At 39.2% G+C, this 25,064-nt stretch overlaps 1 protein-coding gene across 2 annotated transcripts in view; it reads right to left on the bottom strand.

The window, feature by feature from the left end:
* Positions 1-1,444: 1,444 nt before the first annotated feature.
* The window catches only part of LOC122985541 (kelch-like protein 25), a 47,564-nt gene continuing 23,944 nt past the window's right edge, over positions 1,445-25,064 (bottom strand). The window contains exons 4-12 of one of the 2 annotated variants that reach the window (XM_044356283.1): positions 24,819-25,064; positions 22,892-22,981; positions 22,445-22,584; positions 20,505-20,652; positions 20,053-20,249; positions 15,868-15,973; positions 15,583-15,726; positions 14,975-15,391; positions 1,445-6,342 (exon numbers count right to left, since the gene is read on the bottom strand). In XM_044356283.1, the coding sequence (XP_044212218.1) occupies positions 15,005-15,391; positions 15,583-15,726; positions 15,868-15,973; positions 20,053-20,249; positions 20,505-20,652; positions 22,445-22,584; positions 22,892-22,981; positions 24,819-25,064 (1,458 nt within the window). In that variant the 3' untranslated portion in view covers positions 1,445-6,342; positions 14,975-15,004. Of the gene's footprint in view, positions 6,343-14,974; positions 15,392-15,582; positions 15,727-15,867; positions 15,974-20,052; positions 20,250-20,504; positions 20,653-22,444; positions 22,609-22,891; positions 22,982-24,818 lie in introns of both variants that reach the window. The other variant, XM_044356282.1, reaches the window with a different exon arrangement.

The following is a 25,064-nucleotide window of genomic DNA, read 5'->3' as shown; positions in this document are numbered from 1 at the left end:
CCTCGTGCACTCGCATCTTTAATGAGCAAAGCATCTCAAAGTTCTGCACACTGTTTGATAGTCAAAGCGTCCACCTGTCTGAATATTCCCACACCCTCATCCTCATCCGTTTGTCTTCACTAAATATTATTGCACCTCTTAAGGTTAGGTCTAAGCCTTCAGAATGAAAGCAGCCTTGGATAAACGACATTATTTGCAGCTGTAAAAGGGAATGTAGGAAAGCATAGTGCAGATGAAAAAAATCCTGTCTCCAACGACATTACAATATTATTAAGTTATTATTACTCTATAACAATATGGCTCAGGATGCCAGAACACACCATTTTTCAGAACTTATTTCTGCCCATTAATATAACCCTAGATTTTTATTTAAGACTGTCAATCAGCAGGTAAATCCAGCCCCTTCTTGTGCCCCAGCTGAAAGTGATGCTAATTGTGAAAGGCTTAAAAGGCAGTGGAATAAAAGTTACACATTACGTGATATACACACACATACTTGCATACAATATTAATTGTCCTTAGACAAAATCTACAACTACATTTTAGAGTCCATGGGTTTTTCAGTCCTTTGTTCTCCTTGATCTGACTGAAAACGGCAGGGTTCAAGGCCATGTGTTACATTTGTGTGTGTGTGTTAATCTCAAGGGGAGTTATAATAGCAAGTGTCGGGGTGATGTTTATCCAAATTGTGCTATCAGCTCACACTGAAGTATGCATTGGTTTTTACATGTTCCTGGCTCTTAAGGGCTTGAAAGGTCAAAGGTGGCAGGGTCAGTGCTCTGGTTAAGGTGCCATGCAGGAGATTAGGGGTTTTTTATATCTTGATTGTTGCTGGATGTGGTGTATGGTCTGGTGAGTTTGGAAATCTCACTGATGTCTTGTAGGTCAACATTCCTGGGGGGTTGAAGAAGGCGCTGGTCCTGTTGTTTGAGGGTTTGTACTGTTTGCATTTGAAGTAACGAGGGGACTTTTCCCTACATTCTTGACCAAGTCTGCTGTTCTTATTGTTCTTCAAAGCTATTTATTATTCTTCCATATGTTTTTCAATCACTATTTCTGCATACTTTCAGAACATGCAGAACAGAACAGAACCTATTCAAATATCAAAATCTTCAGCTCTTTAAGGACATTTATGCTATGACTTTTCTTCTTTCTAGCATATTCCAGTTATTTTATATCATTTTTTAAAATATGAAAAATTCTAATGAATGTTTGAAAGTTGATTTTTCAAAAACTAAAAGTGCTGAAGTATTCATTCTTCATGCACAGGTGGCTATGATAATATGGGAAGCAATTCCTGTTTTTGGTAATGCAGAGGAACATCTTGACTCTGCTGCATCCACGTCTTGCTTCTACAGACATGATTTCTGCTTATTCCTGCATGATTGCATGGAACCTGCCATTCTCCTCTACACATACAAGCAAAGAGCAAACAAGACCAAAGTTTAAAAAGTCAGTCAAAGTTTATTTTCACCAGTAAAAACATAAGGTAGGTAACATTTTTTCTGAAAAGATATTTTTTTTACATTTTCCCAAATCATTTCAAAAATCATCAATTCTTTCAAAAACAAGTTCCTCCGCACTTCTAAAAAACCTGTTTGAACATACTAAAGAGCATGGAACATCTGTGCAACAGCTGAAATCCTCAGGAAATTGAAAAAACTCAAAGCAAATTAAACTCAGATTTCTACATTCTACCACAGTCTATCGTATCCCCATGGCAGCTCAGTAACAACACCAGCAAATACTGTACAGTTCTACAGAGACAATACCATGTATTAACCATGATGCATCTGTGTCCTGCAGAAACATTCCTGATGTATTTTTGTGCAACTTTTTAAAATTGTGACAGCTGGTATAATCTGTAGCATATAGAAAATATTTTACATTTAGGAGACAAAGAGAAATCATTGCTAAGGAATGTACTGATAAATATCAAAAGTGCATAGGTGTTACAGAAAAAAACACTACAATTCAGTTTAGTGTTCAGCTTCTTACTAAACAACACTTGTTTCTGCAGGACACTATACATGAGGCTGTTCTGTGCTTCTCATATTTGTTCTAGAAAGATCACAATCAGATACCATGTTGTCTGAAATAAAACACCTTCCTATGACTGATGTGACACCAGTAGCCCAGAGCCAGACCTCTAGTGTTACTGCTTCAGTTGCACAGGTTCCTTCAACACAAAGACATGCCATTTAAAATACAAAGGAGTGCATGTGCAACTTGAGATGTGAAATTGCCATATATGCATTTTAATTAAATCGACAGATCATGTTCCCAAATGTGTTTTGTAATTATTTTACATTGTACAACTTATTGGAAAATATAATTTTAGAGCTCTGCAAAGTACTATTAAGCCTCTGGCACTAAGGAAAGGCAAACATAAGCCAAGGCCAAGTCAGTGCTGTAATTTAAAAGGTTTTTGGGTACATGGCTACTGAGGCTCCACCAGGCACCAGCAGCAATCTGTTACTGGGTCTCCACATTCGAGATATTGGCCCTATATTAGATGGACTGGACTGCATTTTATATAGCAGCCTTTCTAGTCTCCCAACCACTCACAGCGCTTTACACTACATGCCACTCACACACATTCATACCCTGATGGCAGAGACTGCCATGCAAGTTTCTAATCATTCACACAAACACACTCACACACTGATGGGCACAGCCTTCAGGAGTAATTTGGAGTTCAGTATCTTGCCCAAGGACACTTGGACATACAGACTGGAGGAGCCGGGGATTGAACCGCTGATTTTCCGAGACGTTTTCCTAGTGTGTAGTCTGAGTGAGTTTGTGGTTTTAAAAAATGCTAGCTTATTAGTAATCTGGTTTGCTTTGAATCATTTATTAGTTAAAAAGTAGATTTGAAAGGAGTTGCTTTGACTCTGAAAAAATAATAAATTCTTATACTTAAGATAAGGAGGGTAACGAGTATTTAGTAATGGAACAGTTTTTCACTTCCCCAACACTGGCCAAAATAACCTAATTAACAAAAAATCAAACACTATCAAATCATATTCATCCATTTGTTTTTGAAGCCAAATCACTATGCTACATATTCTCCATGCAGCTATTACTGTATGAACTGCATATTCTCTTATGGAAATTACGACAGAATCTGCTGTCATTGCTAGAACATTTTTGATGCAGCTGCTGGGCCTCTCCTATGACAAACAACAGGCAAATAATACCCACAACTTAAAATACCACACTATTCCACTGAGAATAGAACAGCATTAATTTAATTCCTATGTTAAAAAAATTTCTAATGAAATGCTGATTGTAGATTTGAAATTTGCCACATAGCAAAATATTCTCTGGTGCAGTGGGGGTTAACTGAAGTAAATCCGTGGCTAATGTGCAGGAAAATGGGTCTCCCTTCCTAGTCTGACTTTTCTTAACCCTTAATAATTAACTCTTACTAATTTCTGTATCCTGGGCTAGTAACTAGTTACATGTAACAGTGTTATGTAATTACAAAATAAATATAATTGCAATCTGTTACAGTTACTGAGAAAAAGCCGTGGGACAAATTCGAGTGCACCATATGATGATGATAGGTCAGATTTTTTTTAGTGGCAGTGCATTTCGCAAATGCCAGATTGCAAACAGCCCCTCCTCTTTCACTCAGTGTACAGCCTGCGCATTGCACAGAGGAATAGAAGCCTACTTTCTGCTAGTAAGCTGCTTTTAATGTAGGTAAAGATAAACGACATGGTGAAACAAAGCAGTTTGCTTAAGTTTGTCACAAAAAGATGTTGTAAGGAGCAAGAGGAAGAGAATTCAGCGCATAAAATAGTAACGACACGTGCGTGGCTGCTAATTCAGCCCTTTCCCCGTCAGCAGCAGCATGTGACTGAATCACTGGGCTACAATGAAATAATTTCAGTGTTCAACACCAAGTCCCGTTGTCTCCTGCTGTAATCATCAAAAGTAAGCTAATTTACGATTCAATTTTTGACTGTAGTAGCCTATTGCCTATTTCAAAATTATTGTTTATTGGGTATAGTTTTTGTTAGTTGTACAATTGGATTTTATGCTGATGTTGCTGCTTCTGTGTGTGCATGAACGTGTGTAAGGCTTCCATGACAGGCTATGTTCAAGTTTCATTTTTAACGCTACTGAGCATGTTGGTGCCAGTGTGCCTCTATCCATACACTTGATTAATGATGCTGTTGCGTCTGTCAGCTGTGTGTGTGTGTGAATATGTGCTGGCTTACAAGGAGCTGTCTCTATGTCTAGCAAGGCTCCATTCATTTGGCAGTATGTGCCTAAATTAGCTTTAATGCCCAGTTTAAAAAACTTGTTAGAAAAGTAATCAAATGTAATACGTTACTTTACTTTGATGAAGTCATTAAAATAGTTACATTACTTACTACATTTTAACAGGGTAACTAGTAATCTGTAACCTATTATATTTCAAAAGTAACCTTCCCGACACTGATACAGTCATCTGACAGACTGTGGAGGGAAGGGCATTAAGTGGCTGCACTTTATCTCATAAAAACACTGAAGGGGGGATGGGTCAAGTACTCAGGTCATGTGACTTTGTGCCAACATCTTAAGATCTACTCATCATTAGAGTCAAAATCCAAAATGTCAGCATATGTGGACAAAGACACTGGCCATGAGGTAAGTGTTGTTATTTTTTCATATTCATTATATTTTGGAGGGATTTTGTTTTAGAAAATATTTTTTAAGGATGATTGTTCTTGCTGGGAAAAAAATGACTATTTTCACAACTTTAATAATGAAGCATGGAATGTCTGTATCTTGGAGAATACATTGCCCAGATGGGGGTATAAACAGGGATAATCACTCACAGATATACTTATGTTTGAGGCCTATATAGATAATAATATAAAGGTGTGAAATATTTATTACCACTTATTTTACTCTTAAATGTGTATTATTGATTAAATCACCAGTGTACATGTTTTCAGGGAATTTCTGTCAACAGTTTCTACAGTGCAAGAAAGTCAGGTGAAATCTGTAGTTTTGCCACCTGATCAGATTCAAAGGAGGGAACCAATGAGGAAGATCAGCTGTATACAGAAAGCCAGTAAGGATGGCAACAGCGCCAATTTTACTGGCAGCTCTAGTGATGAGGCAGAGGAGGGAGCAAACCAGAAGAAATGAAGGAAGATGTTTAGGTAATGATTAGGAGAATTCTTCAAATTGCTGTGTGAAATGTGTAAAAATTGTATGTTTCTGTCTGCAATAATACATGATATGTAGTATGGTGACGTCTGTCTTGCTCTCTCTCACTCTCTCTCTCTCACACACACACACACACACACACACACACACAGGAGTTTGTGTAATATTACATATAGTTAGGTGGTCAGTTTTAGCGATTGGTGGTATTTTTTTAACGTAATTATATATTTTTCAGTATATTGTTCAGTTTTTTTTCACTTTTTAAAAAATTACATATGCAAAACGTAAATACATACGTAAAAAGTTGACACATGAACAATTAATGTTAAATTTATACCCTAAATGGGCAATGTATCTCGGGAGATACAGAGTGTAAATTGAAAAATAAATGTCCCCCCCAAAAAAAAACCATGAAATTGTAATTTTGTCCTAGAATAAATAGCAATTAATTAACTTTCCAAAAATATTTATATGTGCTTGGCTATTTAAGGGTTAATGTAGATGATACAGATGGCAGTTTAAATTTGCTCTCTTGTAGGGACTGAAAATTCCAAGTCAGTCCATTCATTTAAATTCTATTGGTGCAAATGTGGTCCTAATACCAGTACATGTAGTCCATGTGTACTGTGCAATCTATTAAGAACTGGATATCACATTTACGGCTTTCATTTCTGTTCTGTTGCATTTTTGAGGGAAACCATTTAAGTATGTAAATGTCATCTGGCAGCGCTTCATGCAATTACAGCTTATGTCTTTAGAAATGGAATCGTTGAGTAGTGGATTTCTTAACTAACAAAGACATTAAAGAAACATACATACACACAAACACTCATAGGCTTGTATGAGTGGTACAAAGCACATGTCCATCCATCAGGTCTACCAAAGTGTCTGTTTAAGTATTATCACATTATTTAGGAAGCATCATGTGGAGAATATTTCTCTCTATATATGTTAAGACCTGGGTGATGTGCTGTTGGTTTGTTAGCTGAACTGCTCAGGACTGATTCAGAGTCTGTGAGGTGCAGCTTGGATAAAGTTAAATGTGGTCTTTTGTAGTTGTTTTAAAGGATTGGTCCTGTATCTAGCTACAGCCCCCGGCCAGCTGCAGGATGGCGTCTCAGCGATTCTCTTCCAGCCAGCAGTCCTTTCTCAGTGGATGAAAAAAATCAACACCTGGAACAGATAAGAGGAAAGGAGGAAAGAGGAAGCTTAGTTGACTGGCAAACATGATACCATTATGTCTATGATAAACTCAAATCTGCTGTGTAGTAAGGAGGCCTGAAACTGCCAAAATAAAAAATAAAAGTAAATAAATAAATGACTCAATAAATAAATTAATATGCCATAAAATGCACCAAAAATAATATTAAAATAAATGTAGGCATTAATTCTTGATAAAATGTAACAATTGACTTGTTTTAATTGACTTCTGTATTTATTTACCTTTGTATAAATTCCCCAATTTATTTACCTTCCACATTATTGATTAATTTATTCATTTTTTATTTATGCATTTATTTCTGTACTATTTTCCCTTTGCACATAAAGTCCCCTATTTATTTACTTTCCATTTTATTTATTTATTTTTTTTAAAAGGTTCTATATGTAGGAATCAGAAATTCCTTCTCATTAGTGACACTGGCAGCCGCGCAAATATGCCATCCCTGTATTACTTTCCCTTTGCATTTTTCCTCCTATTTATTTCTCCAAACATATTTATGTATTTCTTATTTATGTAATTTCTTCTTTACATTTCTTTATGCAGTTCTGCTTTATTATGCAAATGAGGGGGCTGTCACTCAAAGTGGTGTCATGGGGTCAACTTGGAAAATATAGCGATATAGGGCACTGAATTTGATGAATTTACTGGTTATCAGAGGAATTTGCACAACACACAGACTCTCTCTCTCTCTCACTCGTTCTCCTCCTCTCCTTTACTGTCTCCTCCTGCTGGAGAAGGAAATTAATGGAAAGCAGCTGTCCGTTGTTTTAGAGGCGAGGCAGCAGCTCAGGGATCCCGTTTTGCCTTTTTCTCTCTTCCTTGTCAGATCTCTTTTCCTGGGATTATAAGCGGAGCGACCGCGGGGGCAGAGGGCCCACGCTCAGTAGGGGCCCCACTGGGGACATAGCGTGCAACCCCGCGGGTGCAGAAGGAATAGGGGAACTTATTAAGAGCCATTGTGTTCGTGCGTGGATGAGGCCAAACTATCCAACCTCACTTTGCTGTGTGTTGAGCGGGACACTGACACTAATAAGGACAAAGTAGTTGGCAGGTTTACCACCATGAAGAAGAGGAGGATGAAGTTTTTAAGAGGGACCGTGAAATGTACAAAGTTTGTGAAACTGTTCGGATTATTTTGTTCTATGGAGGATGGAGAAATACACAATTTGACTAACTTTACACTAAACTACAGCAGTCTAAGCAGGGACAACAACTGGTGATTGAAACATCCATAATTAGTCTTTAACAACTTAAATTTTGGTTATGAAGAAATCAGTCAGACTGTCCATGCTCACTGCATCTCAGCAACTGTCTGTGTCACTGCCTGTGGTGTTGTAGACTCTCAACTTTGTACTTGAATAGGCCTTGTAGTGTTGTAGACAGCTGTGTCTACTTTAAATTTATGTTATTCCCATGTAAGAAAGACATGGTTCTGAGACAGTGCACCTGGTTTGTCGCTGTCTATTGGTGGTGATGCTGAACTGTTCATCAGTAGGTGTATGTAGAGCATCACATCCAGTCCTTAGTGCTGAAACATTTGAACACAGCTGGCAACATGTTTTCTTTTTTGTTCTTCAGAACAAGCTTGTCTTAAAGTGGCTTCACTGTATGTTTCATTGGACAAAGGCCTGCATGGCTCAATAACAATTTGTGATTATGGATAGGATATATCAGCTATTTTACAGTTGTGAATTTTAAAATGACTGTTTTAGAAGGGCCCCTTGAGAATGCTTCGCCCCCTCTGTGCAGAGAGTCTAGCTCCGCCCCTGCCTGGGACTGCTGCCGACACACAACTAGCATTTTAGTCTAAAAAAACATGTAAGCTAATTATACAAACACAAATGTTAGCATAGTAACCTAACATTAAGCTAGTTAGCATTACTCAGTAACAAGCTGCTAATAAAATAAACATGAACTTTGAAAAGGGTAATGTTAGTTGCAAGAGTAAAGTTACCATAGCTGTAACGTTACGTTAGTGAAACTGTGTATTGAGAAACTAACCATAAATTTGTTTTTTTTTTTTGGACTCAGATCTATTTAAACAACAAGGAACACTGTTGAAAAGACAAGAACCTTGGACTGGCTTGGACCCGAAACAGTCGAAACGTCACGACTTATGTCTGTTGGGCGTCATATGCCCCGTGTATGAGACAAAGGCAGGCTTGCACAAAGTCATAAACTGCAGCCTGATAACAAAGAAATGGCACCAAGTCGGACAAAAGGAGTCCAAAACGGACTTCAGTTCTCACCATGCTTTGCTCAACTCATACCCAGGAGTGAAATCCAGTCAAACTCTCAGCTACCATCGGATGAGACCAGCCAGAACCTATGAGGGATCCTGTTCCCCAGCTGTGATGTCACCAACAGTATAAACAACTGAGACACTTCCAAAACCATGTTTCCAGCTGTTCCCATGGCTACCATAAGGAGGTACCCCTGTAGGTATGTTAACTCTAACTAGGCCGCACAATCTCAACCTCGCTGGATGAGAAGAGATTTTCTTTGTGTTCAACCGAGCAAGTAACTGGATCTGAAGCAGAGGACAGTTGTGCAACCCAGTGCTGTCACCCTTTCCTGCAGAAGTGAAGAAGAAGGATAACCCGCTTTTCTTCAACTGAGTTGACTCCACTGTTTCTCCGCAACTCTGCCAAGAAGGATCAGCTGCCGTACAACCCACCAGCAGAGTGGGAAGACGGCCCTATCACCATCTGAGCCCCAAGGAACTGAGCCAGACCGGAAAGACGGAATGAAACACACTTTGCTCGCTTCCTTAAGCAATACATTGAAGTTAACTAATTGTGAAGTGAACGGACTGTGAGTCTGGTTATTACTGCTGTTAATACTGTAGAAGTATTAGTGTTGTTTGGTGCTTGTTTTTGGTTGTGTTCATCATGCTAAAGCGGATTTGTGTTTCGCCAAGCTTTGTTGGGTTGTTTTATGTTAGTTTGCTGCCATGTGTGAAGCCAGTAAATTTCATTTTATTTATTAAAAGTCCAGCGACCATGGTGGATGGATCACAGTCCGTTCACTGCATCTCTGAGTGATAAAAAGCAGTCATTGCGTCTCCCCATGGCTGCTAGGATCTCTCTATGCTTTGGTGCTTTCACTCCTTTTTCCTCTTACTAACCACGCACACATATGCTCCTGCACCACATATTTGGTGAGCACATAACTTGGTAGCAGAGCTTAGCTCTGTCCTCAAGCTATCTTATTCTCAGAGACACGTGTTAGGCTGGCAGACGCCATTAGCAATTGTCTCTGTGTAAATCTTGCGGTCACCTCCCCTGACCAGAACTCTCGCTTGACGTAGTCTCCCACGTCGGTCACGTCCGCCATCATGCTCCTCCTCTCACACACACACTTAAACGTGCCATTTGCTTGCTTGTTGTTTATAGTTTCTTGTGTTTGATAGTTTGTAGTTGAATGATGTTTATTGATTGTTTATTGATATTGCTAACGTTAATAAACTCTGTTACACCTTAAAGAGAAGTTGTTTTGGTATTATTTGTATATATGTTGTTTTAAAGGCTGAGAGAGTCAGTGCTCTGATTCAAACCTTCACTGTTCACCTTATGAATGTTCATGTCGGGAAGGCTTGTCATACAGACTCATGAATAGGGTGGAGAGTTTCAATCTGAAATGGGAACGTTACCTAGCTGCCATTAGGGGGCAGGACTAAGGGACATGTCAGGATGGGGCACAGGGTCCCAGAAGTTTACATGTACCTCTCAGTATCACCACCTCGGTTCGTGGCATGTCAGCCTTTTTTTTCCATCTATGGCGGGGGTTCATATTAGTGCCCCTTCGCTGTGCCCAGTATCACTGAGTTTGCAACGTGCTATGATATAGTTTTGTTTCATGTGGGGTTTTTTGTTTCTGTTGGTTTGGCGGTTTGCCTCTTTGCCTCTGTGGTCTGTCTTTGTTTCTCTTTGATAGTGGACAATATGTACTGCGGATATCCTCACACTTTCCACACTAGTATAAACATTGACGCTGCTGGATGTCTAACCATCCTTATCGACATATATGCTTGTATTGTGCACCATTTGAAATTTCAATAAAATGTCAATTGTGACTGTTCATGTCTCTCAGATATTAACATTTTTAAAGTGAACACCCCTTTTTGAGACTGTATCCACTGGTTATTGGTCCTTGACCCCAGGGTGGTGCCCCATTATTCATTCTTATTCATATTTTTATTGATTTTAATAATTAATAATTATCTTTGAACATCCTAAATTATTGCTGTTAGCCAAACCTGCTCCTAACCAAGCCCCAACAGATCAGACTTAACATCCCCATTATTGTTCTGGTTTCTTGGAATTACAGTTCCCATAATACTTTGGAGATATAAACTGGAAGTACACATTTCAGTGAGTTAGCTGTGGGCTACAATTTGAGATATCTTTCTTTAGACCATATTTGTTTACAGTTTGGCAAATTGGCACTACTAAAACTATGCTGAAATAGCAATTTGCAGTTCCATTAGCAGTAAGTCACACTGAATACTAAAACATGTTAGTGTGTTCAGAGATACTGAATTATGACTCAAGAGTTCCAGTATTGATGCCAATTTTGGCTCTTGCCTCACATCTCTCCCTCCACGTCCCCCATTTAACTCCCTTAGGCCCCTCTGGGGAGGTGCGCCTCAGATTTTGAAAACTGCTTTAGATAAATGATCCAAATTACATTCATAAAAAGTAAATGAATTAAAATAGTTTCAGAAAATAAACAGTACAGCAACTGTTGCAACAGCTACCATCTCTGATTGACCATTCAATAACAATAATACGAGTCTTGCTATTGTTTTTCCGTTGGAATTCCGACGTTTGATCTGTCACTAGCAACTATGTGCTGAAGTCAGCGATATTCTGTGTTAAGATATTTTGTGCTGGTCTGTGTCTTGTGTATGGACGCTGTGACCAATCCCATTGGCTCATGAATATGACAATTTGCAAAGAACATCTGGTTGCATGCATCTCTCAGTTTATTTTTACGTGACTGAAGTCTGGGAGGTAGAGTTGCATTGTAGAGGACTGTGACTTTGTCGAAGGAATATGTGCAATTCACTGATTCCTTACTGTTAAAATAGAGTAATAACAATAATAGTATGAGCAAAATCAGTTTTAATTCTTAGTTTAATTTAAAGTTTTTGCCTCATGTTTTATTTTGATGATGAATAAATTATAACCACAAAAACAAAGTGAAGCAAACACTGCCCTCTCTGAAAAGTCAATGCACAATTAGCCAGCCCGGCGGAGACCCATGGGAGAGGTGGTTGTTACTACTGCTCTGAGTGCTGGAAGTGGTACTAATTTCCAGTATTATCCACCACCAAGAACAAGTCAAGGCCAAAATAAGACAAGGTAAGGAAAAATTAGGACACATTGAGGACAGGGTAAGACGTAACATAAATGTATGCCTGTAATGTTTGAAGTACACAAGAAGCGCACACAAGTGGGGAATGAAAGACAGAAATACAGGAGCTGCAAGTATGATGGTGAAAGGAAATGACAAGATGGATATGAAGGGAGCAGGCAGCTTTGGGAATCCAATTTCGCATCATGAATTTTTGAAGGAGTGGGGGTGGTTGAAAAAGGAAGAAGGGGGTTGACGATGTGGAAGAGGATGCAATGCTGGGCAGATATGGATGGAAGATAGTTATATGCTGCCATCACACTGCACAGGTTAGAGGACAAAGAGCATAACTTCGGGATGAAAGCCTTTTAACTGTTTTACTTCAGTGTAGATTGGACATTATGTACTCCTGAGGACAACCTGTGTTTAACAGTATACATTATTTTGATTATGCTTTTATCTGAATAGGTTTATGCAGTGTTTCCCCCTATATGCTGCTAAATGATGAAATTTCACACTGTACATAATAATCACAACAAATGCAAACCATGCACACTTTTTCCACTTTGAGCAGCTGGCTGCAGCTAGTGGTGAGTGACTGGAAACGCATAGGCTCTGCGCACTCACAACAAAACTGTTGCTGACAAAAAATCCTGAGGGAAACACTGTTGTCAATATAGAAAGAACTAACATATAGTGCCCAAAGTTTATGGGTTCAAAAGTAATTGGACATTTGGCTACTAAATGTTTGTTTGGCAGCTGTGTGTTGTGTCAATGTCAGTTCAGCACAAAAGAGCTCACGTGGCTCAGAGTTGACTGACAGTTGAGAGTTGCCATTTAGATTGAGGTGGAGTTGTCTGTCAGTATGAGGAGAAAAGAGGTGAACATGCAAGAGAAGAAGATAATAATGAGGCTAAAAAAAGCACAAATCTATCAAGTCACGAATGCTCTCCAGGATGTGGGTGGACATCCACAGAAACAGACAGGGCAGGCTGCAGTTCACAAAAACATACAAACAAAAAGTGGTAGATGATCAACACAGAAGTATTTTGATTAAATATTTTCTAATTATGGATTATCCACCATAAAGCACAAGTCATGGCTAAAACAAGCATTAGGACATTAGCAACATTAGGACAAATTGAAGATAGGGTAAGACTTACCATAAATTTTGCTATTTTAATCAAAATAACTTTGGTAGGTCATCTCAGGTGTGCGCTAAATGGAGCACAACTCATTAAAAACAGTTTCTATATGTGAGGCGATGCTTGGTAAATCAGTAAGGAAGGACATGGATGACAGCCCCCGAGACTTTAGCTTTGATTGTTTCTTATGTTCTCATGAACATTTAATGTTATAGAGACAGAGAAATACCAAATTTTCTAGAGCTGCAACGCCTGGACGTTTCTAGATCTTTGATTGAGGGCCCACAGGTTCTGATGGTATATCTGATTCACGGGAAAATGCGAGGGGCCCAGTCTGATGGTTGGAAAACCCACTGGTGATGCAGTTTCAGCTAAGGACAAGCCTACAAAATGGTAGTTCTGATGAAGTGGTATAATGCTGCAAACTAAATTTGACAATTTAATCAGCTCTTCAAAAATGTCACAGCATCAATAAACTGAAAGTAAGGAAACATCTAAATCTTTCATTAATGGTCTAGATTTCTGTGCTTGTTTTGACTTGAGATTTGATTTCTACACTGCAGCAATGCCAGCTGACATAAATAAGTTAAGGTACTGTTTGGTTTACCACTGAGCAATTCATTGAGGGGAAGCAATACCATCAGTAACCCTTTTTCTAGAGATAAAGGGCCAGGCTCCATAATCAGTTATCATTAAAAAATGCTAAAAAATGCTTCCTGCCATAAATGGGATCTGGAAACCAGGCTGTGAAGTCAGAACTCAATTAAGCAAAAGAGAGATTTGTGTGCTTAATGTTAAAAACCGATAATTTCTTATATGGGCTGCTCATTTTTAGTTATTTTAAACTGACAGTGATTTATAGCACAGCTTTGTCTTGGTGAATATAAACCATAGTTTCTGCCAGTGTATAGAAAGCCGGCTATACACTCTAAACAAAATTGTGCTATACAAATAGCGTAGCTCCTTTAAGGAATAGTTCAATGCATAGTAAGTGTGCAGTTGAGAGAGAGAGAGAGAGAGAGAGTGAGAATGAGAGAGAGAGTGAGAATGAGAGAGAGAGAGGACGTGCGTGTGTCAGTGAGGCTGACGTGACCCGACCAGAGAGTATGAAGTTAGCAGTATAGCCATGAACAGTGCAGTGTGTGTACAGTTTTGGCTATTTGCTATTAATTTGCAATTAACTGAAGACCTTGTCGCTTCAGTTTGACTTTTCACTACCAATAATTAAACATGTACAGTACCAGTCAAAAGTTTCTTTTTCATTTAAGTGAGTGGGAATCTGAGCTCAGATTCAACACATGACAGATAAGATTTATTTTTCAGTTAGCTGTCACAGGCGGTGGTGCACTAGTCAAAGTTGAACACTTACAGCAGAATATTCTTAATAACCCAGGTATTTTTTGGGGCTAAAATTAATAAAAACACTGGGCCTTGATTATGTGGTAGTTTGTGTTCCATTGTGAAATGTCTAAATAAAGAAGAGGGTGACACAAGGCATTTGGTCTAAATATTGCCAAATTAAACTTGATGCATACATCTGAAGGTGTGTTCAGACTGAACACAAAGGAGCATGATGGTAGAGCAGCAGCACCCTCACAAGAAATGCAAGAAAATAGACTCGAAGCCTAAAATAACACTTCAGGTCTTGTTTACATGTGTAAAGCGAGAGTAAACACAGCCGATTATGTGGCGACTGTATTGATGAAAAGAGAAATTGTTCCATCAGACATAGCTGTGACAGATGACCATAACAAGGCTGGAAAAAAGAACATACAATGCATCTGTGTGGGCTGGTGTTTACAACTTAAAAATCTGCACTTAATCCAGTGCTTTATGACTCCAATTCATGAACACACAGAGAAAAAAGACAGTGACTGGAGGGAAACAACAGAAAGAACTGGAGTTCCTGATAAATTCAGGGTCAGAGTTGTCACTTGTCACACAAACACAGCACAGTCTCCACACACACACAAGCACAGCTAGCACAACAGCTCATGTCTCAAAAATCACATAGTCTGAACACAGCTTATCAGCAAACATCTGTTAGTGTCAGTCCTTCAACCACTCATTCAGAATTTACCTGGAATTACTGGCTCCTAGTGTCTCCCACCTAGGCAGGCAGGTGTTTCCATGTGCTGACAAAGGCGGTAGGGATCAGTGAATAAGGAACAGTGGTGATGGAGTTCCAACTATCTGACGTGGGGTCGTAACAGTCCAATGTTTTACACCGCTGTGTCCCAAAATAACCTCCAACCACATACAGTTTATTTCCTGAGGCCACAGCATGGCAGCTCATCCGTTTGGATGTCATATCGCCCACTCGAGTCCACTGATTGGTTTCACAATCAAACCTATAAGCAGAGGCAGCAGTGAATTCAGTGTCGCCACCCATGATGAAGATCTGACTCCCTAACACAGCAGCTGCCGTGTAGCGCCATGGCTGGGGGCATTCAGCTGCAATATTCCAGCGGTTCCCCACAGGGTCATAGCACTGGACCTAGATACAGAAGACAGAGAATTGGGTTTGGATAAAGTTGTGAGATTTCTGACAGCTACAGGGTAGAATGTGTTATTACAGAAACCCTATTGTTTTATATATCTTACATTACATTATTAACACACACAAACAAAACGTAGGTGTGTGTTGTGAGGACAGAGTTAATTTAAGAGAACTTAATGACCACCAACCTTGGAAGCCTTGTCTCTGTGTATAGTGGTCCCTCCAAAAACAAAGAGTTTTAGTTTGGCACTGACAACTGCTGCATTACTGACTCCATCTCTTAGAGGAGCCATCATAGTCCATTTATTACTGAGAGGGTCATACCGCTCAACCTAGGAAAATATTACACAGACATTCATTTTCATTCATTTCATGTTTTAACAGGCATTAGCTAACATGTACATTTATACTGTTCGTACTTGACTTTGTATTTTCTAAAGACTATTCTCATAAAAATTCAATGTTTTTCTTACCTGTTTTAAGGAGACAGATGGAGAGGCAGGAAATACACCAGCTATGGCTGTGTGTCCCCCAACAACATAGAGACTGTTCTCCAACTCAGCTGAACCATGGCCAAACCTGGAAAAGAGAATACCCACATTAGGTGGAGGAAATCCTCCATCAGACAATGTATTGGTTTGCTGATATTGGCCTTTCATTAAACATGGTATAGTGTTGTTGTGGGAGAATGATGGCCAGACAACTGTGACCTGGAATGAGTGCCAGGTCACGGTGACCTGTACCTATGGTTTGTCAGTCCAACAAACCAAAACAGGAGACACCTGGAGATATTGGGAAAGAGGCGGAATGCCACACACACACATATTGCAGAGACACCTACTCAAATTTGGTTAAAGTCCAAAGTTTAGTGACATTGAGAAATGTCCCATTCTTCTTCAGAATTTGAGGATGCCAAAGAGTCTGGTAAAACAGGATGAGACTTGTCATGCAACACGAACACATACACACACATAGCCTATCTTCAGTATAAAAAGGCATGTCACATTCTGTAATGTTGGAATTTTCTCTGTTTACATTGTCTGGTGAGCCGTTGTGAAATAAAACAGATTCCCCATCTGACACCTGTGTCTCGACCATCCGATTCCTATGTTGTCCACCTCTTTCTGCCACAACATTGTCAACCTCTGACATGGTTGAGGTTCCATTCTGACTACAGAAAGTCAATATATATAGATGATCATTATTTTGATATACAATGTAGAATTTAAGTTATGTTGTGACTGATAATTTCACAGTAAAGCTACTTATCAGGGCAGCCATTAACTGTGACAAGCATGATCAAGTAGACAATTGTGTTCCGTAGGGCTGCAGCTAATGGTTATTTTCATCATTAATTAATCTGTCAATTATTTTCTCGATTAATAGTTTGGTCTATAAAATGTCAGCAAATGGTGAAAAATTTTGATAACTGTCTCCAAAAGCCAAGGGAGTGTCCTCAAATGTCTTATTTTGTCCCAACCAATAGTCCATAACCAAAAATATTCAGTTTACTGTCACAGAGGACCAAAGAAATCAGACAATATTCACACTGACCCCTGGGACACACTGGATGCATGAGCAATGCGTGTGCGTCATGGAACCTCTTGCTTTTCATTTTGGCGCCCATGTTAACAGGTTAGAGCAGCCACACTGCCTGTGTGAGACGCATGTCTCACACAGGCAGTGTGGCAGTGTTTCGACCAGCTTGGCACAATGGGCAAAAAAGGAAAAAAGGACTCAACAACGACCTCTGCACCTTCTGCCAAACGCCCTTGTTCACCTGACTCACTCACGGACTAAGCCACCCAGACAGAAACTTCTAACTGCTTCTTTGAGGTTAGTGACACACTCATATCCATAGATCATAAATTGTCTGCTCTGGATGCAAAGATTTCCCTCATTGAACTGCTACACAAAGAATTTCAGGGGTTAAAACACAGCTTGGAGTTCAGCCAGGAACAGATCCTCATCTTAACCAAAGAGAACAAACAGTTGAAAAAATCCGTCCAAACTCCCAATGAGGAAATAGTGGTCATCACCAGAGACAACAAATTAAAGAAATCGTGCTAGATCTGCAAGCGTGCTCAATGCAAGACAGCGTAATTTTTTCTGGTATCCCAGAGCCATTGGACGACTCTTCCTCTGATCCTGAAAAAACTCTGAAAGATTTCTTGACCACTGAACTTAAGATCCCATCAGACAAAGTGAACCAAATCTCATTTCACCCTGTCCACTGTTTCGGCGCTGTAAAAAAGAGCCACAAACAACTGAGACCAATAATCACCAAGTTTTAACACTACAAACACAAAACTGGTTAAAAAACAAGGAAAGGAACTGAGAGGAACCAATTTTGGCATGAACAATCAGTTTCTTCTGGAAATTCTGGAGAGACGCAAAAGTCTTTTCCCTATTAGGAAAGAGTTCCTTGACAAAAAAAAAAGGAAAGCTGTCATCTCGGATGGTAAACTGTACGTTGATGGACAACTCTTCCGCTACAATGAACTGACACCTTGGCTATTCTAAAGTAACTGTGCAACATGTCACAAGAATCATATAAATGAACACCTGAAACTCCACAGTCTCCAAGTGTTCCTCAAACAACTGCCTTGTTTTGGTTGTCAGTCAATGACATAGTCATCATGTCTGTGTCATCATGTTCCACGTTTCCACTTTCTTCTTGTTGTATGCTACACGTTTCCCCTTTTCTTTTGTTATATGTTACATGTCTCCCCTGTCCTTTTGTTAACCACACCATTCCTCACACATGCACACCCACTCCCAATCACACAACACTCATGCATATTGTTGTGGTCAGGGGTCAAGAGTGCATTCTACCCAGCCAATGAGAGAAAGGGAAAGGAGAACTCTCCTCTGCTGCTCATCCAACAAATGCATGTTCCTTACAAATGTGGCACCATTTAAAAAGGGAAATAAACAGGCTTTCCAATGGTATAAGATTTATTGCCAAGAAGCACTGTTACAAGAAAAGAAATAATCTACCAAACACAAATTTCCTTACTTTTTGTGCTATGTTTACGTGTCAATATTGAGTCATAGTCATAGCACCACCTACTGACAACAGGAAGTCGGCCTTACGTGACAAACGTCATTTGATTTACATGAAAATTACATGGTGTGGTTTACACAAGATATACAGCAACATGACATGTAATTAATGGATGTTCTCTAGTGCCACATAGCAGAAACAGAAAGTGCATTTGCCTTCTGGTAAATGCATTGGAACAGGAAGTGAGGCCTAAATGACAAATAGTTCATCAAATGTATACACAATTTCCAATATGTCATCTCCAGCCCTGTGTACTGCACACAGGAAATAATATTTTACCCGTTAACACAGTGTCCGATAATCCTAAAATTTCAGAGCTGTGTCAACAGACCTCCAGAGGCGATTGTTTTCATGTTGGTCACTTGTATTGAACTATACACAATTTTTTTTTTTTTTTTTTTTTTTAAATGAATGTTTTGCTTATGCCAACTGTATGTATGCAACAGTGTCTGAATCACTTGCTATCCTGGTAAACACATGATCTTGAAACTGGGGGAAACAAGAGACAAGAACAATTAGTTTATTGTCTCTGGTCAATAATTGACAACTGCATTACTTTGATGTATAGCAAAATGGTACTGGAGGAAGAAATTCATCCCATCTACAACTGGTTGCAGCGTCCTTCGAAGGCATTGACATTGTGCTGCTTATTGCTGCCACGGTGCTGGCTGCACATAGTTACCTTTCGGTGAAAATGAGTGACACCCTGCTTCTGTCTATAAATGATTTGATTTGAGCATAGAGTTACAGAGCTGCTATTCCACCTAAAAGAATGTTATTCAGTGAGTTTACATGCATTGGAGTAGTTCTTGACATGTTTCTGTCATACCTGATTTCTATTAAATTGGAAATTTTTGTGTATTTTTTGTGTAAGAGACCTGGCTTTTTAGAAGTGCATGTGTCACCAGACTTTTAATCAGGTGTATGCACGTGTAAGACTTCAAAAAACAAGGGCATCAATGTGACAGCAGAGCAGCATAATCAATGGAGAGCTCATAACATAGAGTGATACATCTTCACATTCAAAAGAACTTAATATTATGAAGTAGCATATTTTATTGCTTAAAGCAAGCCATAGTTCCAAAATAGGGTCAAGGTAGATAGCGGGGTAAAATGTGTCTCGAGGGGATGTTGAATGAAGTACTTGTTAAACCTGATCCCATGAATCAGCTCAGGCCATGCCTTGTTGTTTTTATGTACACACAAGGGAAAGAAAATTCCAAAATTCCAGCTGTATACTTCCACTATCAGCAAATTCAGCCAATAATTGTCAGCACCAGCTAATGGCCCTTAATTGTTGATACCTGGTAATAGTGATAAACGGTAATATTTACATTCATGGCCACCTTTAATGAAGATGAATATAAATATACAGTTCCAGACAAAAGTTTGGACACACCTCCTATTCACTTGAATGAGAAAGTGTGTCCAATCTTTTGACTGGTACTGCAATTCAGGATTTGGCTTTGTTTTATACTTTGAATTAGACAATTTGACTTGAAGAATACTGCAAGACACCACACTTAATAGTAGAAAACTACAATGTGAGTTTGTCATCATTCTATTTACTATAATGTAACATGTAACTCACCTGGCTATAAGCATGGGTGCTCCTTTAGACCACTCCTCATGGACAGTGTCATAGATCCAGACGTCTTTAGACACTCCATTCTCTGATCCTCTTCCTCCTGTCACGTAAACCTTACAGCCGATGGCACATGCGCTGAACTCCTTCCTAGGGCTGGGGAGGTCTGCCTTGGGTATGATCTCCTTGGCTTTGTGGTCGACCTAAAAATGAATCAACCAGAGTCATTTGTTGATGGAATATGAGTTAAAGGCAATGAACAGAGGCACAGCTAATGTCTCGCATTTGACCAAATTCAACCTGGATGGTAGCTAGGATTAAATACACCAACCTACAAGTCAATAAATATGAAATTGAACCAAAGCTAAAACGATACTTATATTTCATACAGCATGCAGTATCTTGTCACACATGAAAATAGGTCATCTAAGTGTAAGGATTGTGTGCATGTCCTTTACCTGGTATATCTTGTCACACATGAAGGTCTGGCCTCCCAGTATAAGCAGTGTGTGTCCTGCCTTGCGTGGTCGAGCACAGGGACTCGTCACAACTCCGTCATTCTGAAGGATTTTCTTTTTACACTGCATTGCCTCTTCTACTATTGACCTGCAGAGGACAGTTAAAACATTACTGGAGAGATGTTTGATGTTAATTTGTTTAATGTCTTTTCTAAAAGCACAGCCTAATTTTCTATCAACAAGTACAGCAACTAATGTGTCCTAATTTAAACAAGTTTCCTTTAAAGGTAAAGTCAGTGATTCTAATCCAATACACTTCGTAAAATTCAGCGAAAATCTCCGCATGGTCTGCTAACTGTCTGCTCTGTGTGTGTGCTGAAAAAAAAATCTGGTGTTCATACACACCCCTGGCTCTGTAAATGGGCATGTAAACACAAGTGGCTCAGTGAGCCACACTACACTATTGCGGCCAATCGTGTCTGTGTGAGGACATGACAGTCTCCCGTCTCCAGCACCAATTGAATGGTGAGGGACGGCTGGCGAACTGGAGAGAGAGAGGCCGTGGCTAATTCAAATAGAATGTGTTATCTAACAGAACAGATGCGATTCCATTTTATTAAATGAATCAATCCACACTGAATCCGAGATAAGTCTCACATAGATCGCCTGCGTTTTTTTTACGCACCGAAACGGTTGCTGTTGCATTTAGTGAAGTGTAATCTGAGTAGGCAGCTGTTTTAATCACACAAATATCCCACTGTATATGTGTTTCGAACTTATTGTTATTATACTACTTTTGTTATTATTGTTATTATTACTTACTTATTATACTGTATCAATCAACCAATAAAAACAAACACTGTTGATTTCTTCCCCTGGAGCTGATATGCAAACTATTTTGGTTCAGTAATTTTCTGCTGTTAGTCAGCCTGGTGAAGGCAGTTTGTCCGGCCACTGTCCTCTCAGCTCCCCAGGAGCTGCTGAGCAGAGGAGAGGAGAGGCACAGAAAGAAACATCTAATTTTTGTCTGATTTTGAGATGATACATAAAACAAATCATATAGTCATGTAAATAATACAAATGACAAAGAAATACAAAACTCATCATTCAACCATTGTTTATAAATACCATGTTTTACGTAATATGTTAATTGACATAACCATCATTAGTTATAATTTGGGTGATCGCCATAGTACATAGACACTCTTTTGAAGAGGGCAGTCAATCACAGGTTAAACTTTTTGTGGTTTTTCACAACTTGATTTCAAGACTCTTGTCTGGTCTCAAACACACTTAATTTTCATCAAGGCCAAACACAAGGAGTATCAAGCCAACCCATTGCTTCTTTCATTCACACTATCTCACACAATCTACTGTACCTACATGAATTTGGTGGTTTTGTGATATATTTTAAAACTTAAAACCAAGTAGGAAAACAATTCAATTCAATTCAATTTTATTTATATAGCGCAGGGCACTTTTCACATGGAGCAGGTCTAGACCATAGCAACACCAACAACAACAACAACAACAATAGATAGGCTACATAACTAGCAGCAACAAACAGCAACCACAGCAGGAACAGCTGGTGAAGGACAGAGGGACAGACGTCACATGGTTTACGGGGTTTCAACAAACAAACGTTTACATACACTCCATTAATCGATTTGTCAATTCACAGAATATTCATCTGCAACTCTTTGAAAATCGACAAATTGTTGAAGTCATCTTCAAAGCAAAAATGCCAAAAATGTTATGGTTCCAGGTTCTCTTATATTGCTGCTTTCCTTGCTCTTATATTACTGTAAATGGAATGTTTTTGGGTTCTGGACTGACAAAGTCACCTTGTGCTCTAGGATATTGTAATGAGCTTTTTTCACGGTTTTCTAATATTTTATAGGCCATACTGTTTGACACTGTTCATGCAAACACCTGCCTACCTGCTTCTCTTGTCGGCCATCACCAGCTCTTCACAGGCTACAGCCTCCAGTAGACATTCAGATGGCAGCAGTGCCAACCTGATGCCCCTCAGCAACTCTGGTAAATGGTGACGTCGACCGTCCAAGTCGTACCGTACCCACTGCATCACAGAGTTAAACACAACCTGCCACAAGTCAAATATATCTAGAATCAACATTTACATCATCAACCTAAACAAATGCATCTGGAAGCAAAAATTGATAATCGTTCATTGAAAGCACTACTGGTTTTTGATAACAATTTTGGCAACTAATTTGAGATTGTCATGAGAAAAACGGGGTAGTGAAATTAGTGAATAGCTTGTATCTGTGTGGGATGGCTAGTCAGGAAGCCTTAGCTATGGCAATTTTATCAATGAGGAAAAAAAGGAGGGGAAAAACGAACAAAGGAAAGAGAAGATCACTCACCTGTTCATCTTCTATCTCCAGCTCATCGCTAAGTATCAGCTCCAGCAGCTTATCTTTCGATAGACTATAGAAATCCTCTGATTCTCTTACCTAAAGGAAGACAAAACCCATCATACATTAAACCTGTCAATAATGATAGAATATAGGCTAAACGTGGATCTTCTGGTGAAATGTCTTGCTTCTTCTTTATTTCATTAGAGCTGCTAATTCTACTTGAGTGATGAAGAGGAGGTGGAGATTGAGGGGAGACCACCTGCAAACTTCTAAATGTCTCAATCGTTTTGATACCGCATACTAAGCATAAAGTCTGAATAACATCTGAATCAAGTGAAAGATCATTCCTGTCCTGTTTGATGTTCCAAAATGGTTTACGAACAATGTTTAAAACGATGGAAACGTCAATATATTGTAAAGTAGAGGAGGATTAGAGCTGCTACATCTGGCAAAAACAAGAACCTGGATTTATGGTGTTTGTGATGGGGGCCATGGGTGCAGACAAACTGTTTATTCAGGCTTTTTTGCTTGCGCCTTATTATGTCATCTTTGAAATCTCATACATTACAGATCCAATTCATTACCCAACACCATTTCACTATATTTACTGACAAGAAAAGCCCATCAGCAGCTAAATCTATACAATCAAATGACTAAAATATGGAGGTTTTAAAATAGTAAACAAAGTACTTCCCCTCATGCTTTCATATCCACACACGTGCCAATATTGGTTTCAGTTTCATCATCCAACTATGGCAAAAGCTGAAGCCAATTTGGAAGTGCCTTTAGTGCTAAATGCTGGCTCCATTCAAGTTTATTCAGTCAACATCTCTCTCAAAATACAGATACAGATACAGAAGTGCGAATACAGAAACAGAGGGGTGGCATCATTGACACCAAGTCACACCATCAGTTTTGCAAGTTCTGCATTCGTAAAAGTGGTCAATAGAAATTAAAGGAACACTTCTGTTCATTACAACTTGGGTTTTATTGTTGTATATCTGGCTATTGTATCATTTACATTAGAGCTCAACATACTGTGGTCGTGTTTACTGTATTTGGTTGTGTTTTCTCACTTTGCAACATTTTTTCTAAATGATGCGCATGTTATCAAATTGTATGAAAGATGTTTTCTGCTTTGTCTATTTGCATGTGTTTCCTTAAGCTGTGGTGCACAGCACCCATGAAGTCTGATGGTGCAAGAAACAAAAAGGTTCAATGTTGAACCATGAAGTGAGTAAGTAAACAGAAGGGTGTTCACAATATACAGTTTGGATAACGTTATCCATCATTTTCTCTTCCAAATAAGTGTGGCTTACTCTGGGGGTTTGATTCCAACCTGTCTGATCTGCCAGCATGTGTTTCTTGCCCATTGGATCTATTTGTAGCAATGATGCTCGTTTCAAGATCTCAGTAGTTAGCCTGTACTGTATGTACTATGTACTGAAATATGACTGTAGCCAAACTTTAATGTCATTTTTGGACAGCTTTTAGGTGTTGGCAAAAATGACAATTCTTTTTCAAATTCAGCCTGAATCACTAGTTTTTTTGCTATGTTGCCGGTACACATGGTATTTTGTTTACTTACTGCACAATCAGTCTATTTCAGTCAGCATAAGCATGTGTTGTTTTGCTTGCCAGACTAAAACGGAGCAGAAACCACATCCAACCAGCCAAAACCGGTATTGTGCTGGTCGGACTTTGAAGTGCACCCACACTTTGGCCTGCAGCCTGATTCAGTTCTTACAGTCTATGTTAAGTAGATCGATTTAGAACACTTATCCACCATTTCACAGTTGCAAGCACTTAGTAATTAGGCAATACAGTGAAATGATCTGAAGTGTAAAGGGGGGGGACCAGAATATCCCACACAAGAGGGGCAGTCTTTTAATGTTTGTGCAAAAAGCCAGAAAAGAATGTAAATCCTCTTTACCGTCTCGTAGTGTAACAGACACATCCTCCATGACAGCTCGTACAGTCTTTTACACTGATGGGCATCTGATAACAGCATCATCCCCAAACAGTTGGAGGAGTGCAGATTTTTTTCTAAAAACTCTGCTGCTGCATCCCGGATGTCGTGAAACTGCAACATGTCTCCTGCCTCTAACAATGACTCTGCATTCTCCTCATTTATGATAACTCGAGATGAATAGGCAAAGTCCAGCAAAAGCTCCAAGAC

Source organism: Thunnus albacares, chromosome 7 (assembly GCF_914725855.1).
Source record: "Thunnus albacares chromosome 7, fThuAlb1.1, whole genome shotgun sequence".
NCBI classification, from domain to species: domain Eukaryota; kingdom Metazoa; phylum Chordata; class Actinopteri; order Scombriformes; family Scombridae; genus Thunnus; species Thunnus albacares.
The sequence above is the reverse complement of the archived record's forward strand: the minus strand, read 5'-3'. Positions and strand labels throughout refer to the sequence as shown.